Source organism: Apis florea, unplaced genomic scaffold (genome assembly GCF_048593485.1).
Source record: "Apis florea isolate Af1SG1 unplaced genomic scaffold, ASM4859348v1 contig_3772_pilon, whole genome shotgun sequence".
Lineage (NCBI taxonomy): Eukaryota > Metazoa > Arthropoda > Insecta > Hymenoptera > Apidae > Apis > Apis florea.
In genome coordinates this window covers 3,258,747-3,269,920 of record NW_028256845.1, presented here as the reverse complement: position 1 = coordinate 3,269,920, position 11,174 = coordinate 3,258,747, and the positions used below count along the sequence as shown (strand labels likewise).

Genomic DNA, 11,174 nt, shown 5'->3' with positions numbered 1-11,174 from the left:
TTGATGCATTATCTCAGAAAACACTTTGCGAGAATATAATTTGAATAATAAAATCATGGATGATGGAACTTACGCGTATGATGACCGACTGATTAGCCGCTGGGATGAAGTGCTGCCTGCATTTTATTGGCCTCTCCATGGCGAATAACCGGTAAGGATCCGGATGTACCACGGAACCTTTCACCGGTGACGTGAGTCCGTAATATTCGACGTCGCACACGCTGGCCGGCTGTTGAGTGCCACCCTCGCGTTCTGAAATATCGACAAGTCGAAGGTTGTCGAACGGGTACGAATTCAATCGTATCCGGAGCGAGGCAGGATTAAAAATATTTTCGATTCATCGACGTCCAACCGAATTGCCAAGGATAAATCGTTCCGCCCCGGGCTAACCTGGATATTTTTACGTCTCATCGATTATATTTAATCTTTTGCTCGTTTAATTTCTTCGCCATCTCCGTTGTAAAGTTGTTTTCGTCCCCGGGGAGAGAAAATTGAACGACGGGGGGAGAGACGCGATACGTTTGGACAAATAAAAATATCGATTTTATTGGCACGCCTGACAAATAATTTGCCTGTTCCACTTAGAGAGCGTAGATTATTTTCGCGAAAGAAATCGTATTCGATTTCTATAAAAGTTGTTTCTATAAATTTCATTCCATCTGTCCGATCAATAATTTATTTATTCTATTTGAAAATTCTTTATTTTTTCTGCCTTATCACGCGATGATAAGTGAAAAAAAAAATAACTTAACAATTAAAAATATCTAGTGTAAAAATTCTTCTTCTCTTTCGTAAATCATATCGTAAATAATTTGGATAAACGAATCGGAGGATTCGTAATTGTATCGTTAAGCGAGTCGTATATCGACAAACGGTCGTATTAAAGTCAAACGCGCACATCGAATTGCATCGTCAAACCGGTTTCGAGCGATTTTCGCGTGATTGAGGCGCATGGCGGCGCTCGTAGAGCGACGATTTCGTCATTCAGACGCGGCGAGACGTCGGTTAAATTAGCGGTGGCAATTTTAGAGGCGAACGAACGATACGTCAAACGCGGCCTCGTCACGTTGTAAAAGCTCGCCTCGTGTTGTTGCGCCGGTTAACCGAAATTCCGCGCGCAACGCGACCTCGGCAAATAAACGGGAGCGTCAATTGCGAGACCCCGTTTTCCTGGAAACGCGTTTAATAAAGTAAAATGGGGGAAACAAGTTCGCGATCAAATGAGACTTGCCATAAACGAGTCTTTCTTTTTTTTTTTTTTTTTGTTTGTCACACTGTTGTTACAACTGTTTCACGATAGATTCTGGCAATTAGCTTCCTTTATACGCAAAATTGTTAAAGGGCATCTGCTGTGTAATGGTTGTTCGTTTTAATTAGTTTAAGCTTCGTATTAAATTAAAGAGAAACGGAGAAATATTTGGGTTAATAGCAGCTTTGATTAAATTCGTAGAGAGAATATTTCCCTTCCCCATTTATTTTTCACGCGATAATTTTGATAACTTTTTGATATTCTTTTTAAATTTTAAATTTCCTTTAATTCGCAAGTAAACGAAACGCTTCTTTTTTTTTTTTTTTTTTGTTTTCAAGTCTCGTAAGTCTTGAAATTCTTAATTATCGTTCGTATTATATACACAATGCAATGTGGATTTTATTTCCATAGGGGAAAACATTTCTCGTATCTAGTTTCTTTTGCCCGAGTTCTCTTCCGAGGGGAGGGGACGTGGAAAACACAGATCGGGTATATGCAAAGAAACAAGGAAACTTTCGCCGCGGGCACACTTCGATATCACCTATTTCTGCTAACTTTCCTCTGTTCTCTCGAACTCTTTTTTCCCTTTTTTCCCTTTTAAGTTCCTCGTTTCGAGGATACTTTCGTTTCGCAGCTTATACCTATATATGTAATCCGTGTTTAAGGCGTGCACTTTCATGAAACGTTTCCAAGTGCACTTTTACGATCGTATTTATATTGTATTAAAACCAGCATCATAATCGTAGTTACAAAGCGTAATCCAAAGACCTGTTGTTTTTTTTAACTTATATACTTTTAACAAACTGTATTTTAACAAATTGCTCGTTACAATTTTAATAACACGACGAGTGATCTTGAAACAACATTTCACATTTTTTATCCGACCGAAACAGGTAACTAAACAGGTATATAAATTCTACATCAAAAGATATCATAATACGGAATCGTGATGGATTTTTAATTAATTAAATATTTTCCATAAGTAAGTAGCGCGGGATGCAGAGTTTTACGTACGAAAAATCGAAAAAGTGAAAAGCAACGACAAATAATAAACGTTTTTTGTTACAACGTAATGTCGTTTTTTCAAAAAATATAATTCTGTTTGAATATTTTTTATTTTTTTTTTCGCGTCAAACGAATTTATTCCTCCCGTGGGTGGGGCGAGAGCGAAATTTTCACGTTTCGTTTCGTATGCGAGAAGATTGCGAGCGAAGGTCGATGATCGAGCCATATATTTTCCCATATAAGGAAATCGGTCTCCTCTAGGTAACATAAAATTTTACGCATCGATAGATTGCCCTCCGGGTATTACGGCCCTAAAAGGGAGGGCCTGCGCTATTCCACGATAGAAATTGTGCGGACCGTGTATTTCGAGGCCGTGTACATTCAATGTGCCCCTTCAAAGGAATATTCAATTAATCGAAGAATCGATGTTCGTATAATATACGTCGGCCGAATGCATAAATGCATGACCGTGTTCGTGGTTCGTCGATCAATCTGACGTGTCCTTATTACGTGTTCCGAGATTTCGAGAGGAGATTAAATTTTTGCCGTGTTTAAACAATATCCTTGAAAACCTGCTGCCTTTTGTACATATCATTCTATACACCTTCGAGTGGATTAAGAAAAAAGAAATATAATTATTTCATTCGATCAAAATTCATTCCTGAAAACGGAGAAATTCGAAGATTTTTAATCAGGAAAAAAAAAGAAAAAGAAAAAAGAATTAAATCTACGTTTCCTTCTCTCGAGACGTACTTTTTTAGAATTTTATTTTTTAAAGAATTTAATTATTATTTTTTAATTTTTCTAAATCACGCAAAACAAAGTTTTTACGGATCGAAAGTTCGATCGATCGAGCAGGATGCTATCTATCCACCAAGAGACAATGGCGGTTTACGCTCGTGCCACTTCACAATGGCGTAACGCAAAGTCATCGATGATGATCGGAGAAAAAAATTGGCGCGCGTTAATAACGGGCAAATGACACGAATGGAAAGTCGGCGTGGCGACAAACTGCCGGCATCGATTTGACGGTGATTGATGGACGCCCCGCTCGTTCGTCAACGTTATTACGTTTACACACGGTGTACGCGTGTCTGAACATGAACGATCGATAAATTGTACGGTTCCAATTGGAAAACGCAATCAACGGGATCAAAAAGTGTGTGAAACGGGGGCGGGATGGACTCGTCGCGCGTCAATCTTACTTTATACTTTCGCATTATTTTCAAATTATTACGTGGCAACGCGTTCGACGCTAAGATTTATATGGATTTGTTAATTAAAAAAAAAAAAAAAAAAAAAAAAAGAAAAACGACGAGTTGAAAATGATGGACTTTTGGAATTATTAAGTAGTAGATTCTTGGGCGCAGAAAATTAACACCAATACTACTTGGAGGATTTCTGGCTAAAGATTCAACATTGATTCAACTTATGAATCAAAACTGCGAAATTTATTTTAGTAATATTTGAAATTGTTAATAGAGTGATACGTTTGTTGAGCGCAGGAAAATGTATATTTCTTAAGGATTTCTACTATTTAACGAGTGCTAAACATTCATAACTTACGATTCATTTAAAATATCATTAATGGTAGTATTGATGAAATTTTGTAAAACGAATTCCCTTCCAATTTTATATATTTTTCATGAAAAAAATATGCGAAAAATACAAATTCTACTTTTCTTATTCGGACACTTTTCAAACTTATCAGAATTTCAATACGATTGATTTCTCTACAGTCAAGAGAATAAGATTTTATTAAATATCCACCGGAAATTCTATTCTCATCGTTTATCATTAATCTGCGTGGGTGATTTTTCAGACGATTGACGATTTTTCCGTACGCGACACGCGATAAATCCAAACGTTGGATTATCGATTTGACGGACACCTCATAAAGACGTGTAAAATCGGTGTAATGGACGCGGCCTCTGCTCTTCGATCTTCGTTTCTTTTCGATTAATTTTCCATGCAAAAATGGAGCACGTTTTCTGTTCCGTTTATTAGGTATACGCGATCGAAATTTAATTTCACATCTTTGCTTCCCGTCTCTTTGTCGATGATATTGAATCTCGCGCGAATATCTTCCCCTCTTCCAATGAATTTCTTTTGGAAAAGTAAATGAATCTTTTTTCAGCGGATCTCGAACGAGTTTCGTTACTTTTTAGACGATATTTAGAGAGAGGAAAATTCACGTGAAAATATCTTGTTCCAAGCGTTTTGTTGCCAACATAGCATACATGACAAAGGAGATGTAGAGTATTACTACGTCAGAACCTCTTATCTTTAATACATGGCAAAGATAGGATAATGCTTTGAGATCTTCCATCCTCATTTTTTCGGTTAAAAGAACGGAAAATTATTAATCGTAAAAGTAATCGCCAATAGATTTCCTATACAATTTTCGTCAATAATTAACGTTTAAACGTACGTTAATTCTTTCCCTATTCGAATTCATCAGAAGAGAAATCCTCCCGATTGTAAATTTTTTTAATAATTTTTAGATTAGAAAAGACTCACGCCCTTCGCCATTTTAATCACGCGAGAAAGAAATTTTAATAATAAAAGATTCATGGTCGTTCGATCGAATTCGATGGGTTCTTCCCTCCCTTTTTTTTTACCCCAGCCCAAGAATAAATGCATCCAACCAAGCATCTTATCCCGTTTCAACGAAGGAAGGAATATCCGTATGGAATACTTGCTTTCTCATCGAGGAGAAGAAACTCGAGAGAGAGAGAGAGAGAGAGAGAGAAAATTCCGATTAATTCATAACGAAACAGCGCCCTTGCATTATTAAAATACGCTATCGCTATCTTAATCTCAATCGCAAGGTTTACAACGTTTTCTCTCTCTCTCTCTCTTTTTGTTTCGACGATTCGTGCACAACGATCGCGCCCAGCTAAATGCTATCCTTATGGATAGTCGCGCGTTCTTGGCCACGTTCCAACCAGGACTTGCGGATTACCGTGCGCATGGACGCATCTATATTCATCCGATTAAGGGGGCTCGCCGATATGTCGGCTCGCAATGGCTGCAATTAGTCGTTGGTAATTAGTAGCCGAGGTACTTGGCCGTTGAAACCTCGGCCAAGAAGAATCGGAGCCAAAAATAATTGACGCGTCGCGTGTACACGCTCTTTCGAAACGATTCTTTCGAAATTAATCCCTTCGAAACACGGACGAGAATTTTTAAGTTAAAGATTCGTTTAATTTTAAAGAAAAATAAAAACCTTTGTTCGATTGATCGTCCGATATTGAAGTAACGAGATTGAAATTTTATTCGTAAATTTCTTTCGTTTCGAAGAAGCCATCGAGTCTTCCTTGATTTTTTCCACAGGAAAAGGATAGGATTTCTATTAACATATGAATTGTGCGGTAATCAGCGTGACTCGTTTAATCGAACAATCGATGCTCATTACTTGCACCTTAAAAATGAAATTCGTTTAATATAAATATCTCCATTTATACTTAGAATTTCGTCGAAAACGTACATATAACGAGTTGTTCAAGAATCATTTAATCGATCTTAAAAGTGACACGTAACAAGCATTTTCGTCGTTCAATTTTCACCGGTATATAAAGAAACCGTATAGAAGAACCGTACCATCATAACCGTAAACCATTTACGTATCCCAAAGCCAACATACGTAAACCTATTACCCATTAAGACTCGGAAAACTGGCAATGATTCCATTGAGAACCCCGTCTTGAGAAACCCCCTTCGATACTTTTATATACGTTGTCGCGTTGAAAAGACGTGAGAGATAGTCGGCTTACCATCGTGGAAGTAATAAGAGACGTCCATGTATTCCTCGTCGGTGGGGCTGTTCGTTGCTCGTTTCAGTACGACCGTCATATCTCTCCCATTAGACGAGTACCTTTTCGGCTCGATGTATCTGGAAAAGAAAAAGAAAAGAAAAGAAAAGAAAAGAAAAAAGAAAGGAGGAAGAAACGAAAAATAGAATCTGCTTTTACGCAGCCTTATATTGCCGGGGGGAGAGGGAGGTGGAGAGGAGAGATTCGAGTCATTTCTTCGTGGAAAACGAGTCGTTCCATCGAGATCGATTGTAAATCACGGGGGTTGCTATCGAAAAAAAAAAAAAAAATGTCGTAAAGCTCTATCGGATACCTTCGAACGGAACCTGCTCCCCGTGGTTTTCAACGAGCCGCGTAATTCAGAGGCAAACGTGTATATATATATATACGTTTCCTCGTGCTCGTTGCGGTTGATGAGATTACTTTTACTTTCCTTCCTTTCTTCCTTGCTTTTTTTTTTTTACTGCTGAGTGATTGTCGGCGAGGATGAATATTTATTTTCAAAGGGAATTTTTTAAGGTTTGTCCAAAGTTTAAGATTAATTAACAGTACTTGCAAAGAAGGTTAGGTTGGACGATTTATTCGTAGAATAAATTTCTTTTCTCGTAACTTTTTTCGAGGAAAAACAATGTTCTTACGACGTTCACTGTTTCACTTTCGCAACGATGATAACGGAGGAAACGTTTTCGTTCTGAACAATAATAAACACGTGTAACGAACACGTGTTACGGTATTATAATAATACGTGTAACGTTAGCTTCGATTTGTCGCACGAGGGCTCCTTTGAATAGAATTTTCCAGCGGTAGGGTTGCACACACACACACACACACACACGCAAATATACGCACAACATATGCAGAATATAAAGCTGGATCCCCCCGCCCCATCTTTTGATTCTTTCTCTTACTCCCCATCAGGAGCTCTTTTCCTTTATGTCGCTAAGTCGAACCGCCCGAAGGAAGTTTGCCGTGAATTATGAAGCCGGCGCCTTTATGTCAAAGAGGTACACGTCTCACCATGCTTGACAAGCTTACGTGTGCCAGCGCAGCGAGCAAGGCTTGGAAGTTGGGCAAGTGGTGGCACAAAGCGGCATGTAAATTTTCCACGTCGTTCGCTTCCATTTTACCCGGCCCCAACTTGTAAATGGACGTCCTGGGAACGGGCGCCTCGCGATAACCTGCGCCTGAATCCTCCATGAGACAGGGTATAGTGATAAGTCAATGTTTGCGGCCCGGTTTTGCCCGTGTGATAACGTCTTGCCGCATGGCATCGGACGGTTATTAATAGATGGAATAAATTAACACGGTTTTTGGCCTGGCAACGACAGCCAGGTGTTCAGAGTGGTATGGCCATTCGACCAATTCCGGAGCAAATTAATTTACCGCGAGATTAAAAGGTAAAGGTGGTCTGGTTGGTGTGTATCGCGCGGTGGCCACCACCCTTGGTGATGGTGGTGGTGGTGGTGGTGGCGTCGATGAGCCGTGCATATTTATGAATCATATTATTCGCCAGTAGGTATCGAAATTTCGATTCACGAATTTTGGAGGTTTTTTTTTTTTTTTTTTCTTTCTTTCTTTCTTTGTTTTCAATATACGCGGAGAGAAGTTGTATTACAGAGGAAGAGAGATTTTGCAGGCGAGGAATTTTAGCGGGCAAAGTAGTTTTTCACTACGAATGATGTCCAAGTTGTTGCAAAAATTTTTATCCCTTGCTATACCCTGAAAGAATTTTACATGGAAGATTTTCTTCGTCGAAGATCAAATATCTCTTGCAAGCCCCCCCCCTTCCCCGTATCTTTCTTGAAAATTTTCGAACTTTCGACTTCTTGCTCAAACTTCTTGCCCTCGTCCAATGTTCGTGATTCCCTTTCCGTTTTTTAAGATATATATATATGTGTGTGTATTATAGTCCCCTCCCCCCTCCTCCGATTTTTTAAAAAAAAAATCTTCGAGTTATGGAAGTCACTTAAGCTTTCGGGATCGCAGAAATGTCTACTATCCCACGAAAGGTAAAGACATCTCCAAGTTTCGCAGCTCCACCAACTTTCTCAACTCATCCAATTCATAATATCCTTTAGATCCTGCAATATCCCATAGATTCCCGAGACCGAGCCAGTTACATCGTCTGAGACTTACTTAATGAGTTTTGAGGCTCAAAAGCTCGCGGACGCGTAGAAAAAAAAGAAAAATTATAGCGTTCCATTAAAGAGAATGAAAGATTCTCTTCGAAGAAGAAAGAAAAAATCAAATTCTTCGCGATATCGTTATCCATTACAATTGCATTGTTTTAATTAATAATAAAAAAAACGATAATTACGACGCGAAATCGAAAGATTAATCGCGTTATCGGCGTAGAAAAATCAATGCTTTTGTTGCACACTGCGAAATTGGCCAAGTTACGATTTCATCCGCGGTTACGCTTCTTCCAGAAGAGGAAGGAAGGAAGGAAGAAGGAAGGAAGGAAGGAAGGAAGAGGAAGGAAGGAAGGAAGGAAGATGGAGGGCGCAACGGTTTTCGATTGCTTTGATTAAAAACTTGGAAAAAAATTTGTAATTGCTCGACGGAACGTTTGTTAATGAGCGGCAAACAAACGGTAAATAACGAAGGGGAACTTGAAAATACAATTTCACGCGAGCAACTTTGCTCAAACTTCGAATAACGTATTATTTATAACGATGAGTTGATGCGTGAGTAACGAAACGAAGGAGGGGGATCGTTGCGGCTCGAAATGAAACGGTAATGAGGAAAAATAGAAAGGAGAAACGCGGGAAAAACGAGGAAAAGTTATTTTTACACGTGATATTTCGAATAAGAAAAAACCATCCATTTTTCCCTGAGAAAACAGGGAAATATTCGTCGAAAAATTTCATTTCTCTTTCTCTTTTCGATTATTAAAACTATTGAAATCTCGTTTCTCGTCCCGATCTCGATCGATCAATTTGCAATTTTTCCAGGGGATCGAACAACGTCATCGAACGAGGCGGGGTGGTCCAACTCGGTGTTTTTTTCGATAGAATGATTGTTTCTTGGAAAGCGCGGGATCAACCGACCCAGTTGGCTCATTTTCAACTTTCATTCGTGAATTTCGAATGCGCACGAGGCAGGATCTGGTGTGTACTTTTCCTGTGCAAATCGGGGGGTCGAGATATCTGTTGCCCCGAAGAGAGATCGTCACCGACAGCGATCGCGGCTCGTATTTCGGTCAAACGAGATTTTAACGCGCCCATTCTCACTCTCCATGTCGTGAACCTCCTTTCCTCGTTTACAATTTGCATGACAGTTTTGTTTCATTCCCCGTCGTGTTGTTGTCTCACGGCTGACTTCATTTCCTTCCGACTTATGCTACTTATTTTTCTGCTTTTACCACTTTCTATTATTCTACCTGCGTGTTTTAAATAAGGTATACTCGTATTCTTGGATTATGTGCGATTGACAGATGGATACAAGATACGAACGAATTGGATATAGTTGAAGAATATTCGTGATATATAGCCAAAATCGGGTTAATAACGAGTTTAAAGTGGAAAATAACTTTTTCGACAGTTTATTACAAATAAATAGCAGAATATTGAAAATTGATTTTTATGAATCTTAAATACGATTCGTAATAAATGCAATATATAATAAAATGACCGAAATAGGAAGAATTACTTTTACTGAGAAGATTCTTTAGCCTACGAGATCACAAAATATCACGTTCGTTTCATTTTTATTTGCTTTCCGGGGAAATTTTCTAGGAAAAACGTTCCTACTAGGTAAAAATAAATAAACTTCACGAATCGATATCTCGAAATTCGCTGAATCGGGGAAAAAATTCAACGCGAAACTTCTAATGCGATAAATTTAATTTTCCACCAATATCGTTTTGTATTTATAAGAACGAATAACATTCTGAAACGGATCTAAAATAAACACAACCAATCCATTTACGCACTGTATCGAACCAAAAACCAGATATTATTTCTTTTATTCTTATATAATAAACGAACCATTTACCAACTTGTATTTATATTTTTATAATAATACGATAAGTAAAGTTTCGTACGAAATCACGAAAAATCGCATAATAAACATTTTCGATTACAAAAAAAAAATTAAAAATAATTCCTCTTAAAACGATCAATGTCGCTAAACATCTATGGCGAGCGATTACTTTTTCGCGTTTTTCTAACGAAAATGATCCACGCCTCAAGGAATCAACATCAACGAGCGGAAATTACCTCTTGCCTCGCAGTGGTCACGATCCAGCCTTCTCGACGGCCTTTAAGCTCCGCGTTAAACGAGCTACGAATCGAAGGGCAAAGTAAACCGGTTTCCGATTCGATGCGGCGTTTAATCCCTGTTCAAGCCACCGCTCTCCCCCGCCCGATCATCCCTCTCCCCCCGATCAATTATTATTGACCGTGCGTGGCGGAGAGAAATTATACGCCCGTCCTCCAGCGCCCCTGTCTGTTTGTATTGCGCCAAGTAGGGGGCGGCCGAGTCGAGGTTTATTTTGCCGGGAGCGCAGCCGGTGTCGACACAGCGGAGGGCCGGTTCATTAGCCTTGCCGCCTGCTAACGGACAGAAGCGGCGCGGCTTTTAGTTGGTGCCAAACGGAGATTAAATTACTCGACAGCTCCGGCCACCCTCGATTGATCCACGCATGGGCGCGGATTAAACGGCGCGTGCCCGCGCGGATAATCGCGCCGCTTTTTATGCCGCGCGTGTTATCGCGAGCAGGATCGTGAATCCGATCGCTTTGATAAAGAGGAGGGGGCGAATCTCCAATCGAGGTTTTTTAATGCCGAAAGTTTGCCGAGCGTCGAAGGTTTTTTCACAATTTTGGCCTCGCAACAAACAACGCGCCGCTGGAATTTTGATGAAGGCGAAAATTCGGCGGCGTAGAAAAAAAAAAAGAAAAATGGATCGATCGGGGAATAATCGGGGAAGAATGAACGTAGGATCGTTCAGAGGAATCGAATCGCGACGAGATCGACGTTGGAGGAAAAATTCTCCCCGATTGAGTTAACGAGGTTATTTTTTAATATTCATTTAATAACGCGTGTAACGATCAAGAGAGCCAACCCTTCTTTGTGTTGAACCTTGGAAACGGTTTATCCCGA

The 11,174-nt window shown here is 39.6% G+C and overlaps 1 protein-coding gene across 1 annotated transcript in view; it reads right to left on the bottom strand.

Annotated features, from left to right (window-relative positions):
• LOC100871724 (uncharacterized) overlaps nt 1-11,174 on the bottom strand; it is a 237,477-nt gene that overhangs the window by 8,851 nt on the left and 217,452 nt on the right. Inside the window, 2 exon segments of the mRNA XM_086915363.1 lie at nt 74-252; nt 6,031-6,149. Of these exon segments, the coding sequence (XP_086771489.1) occupies nt 74-252; nt 6,031-6,149 (298 nt within the window).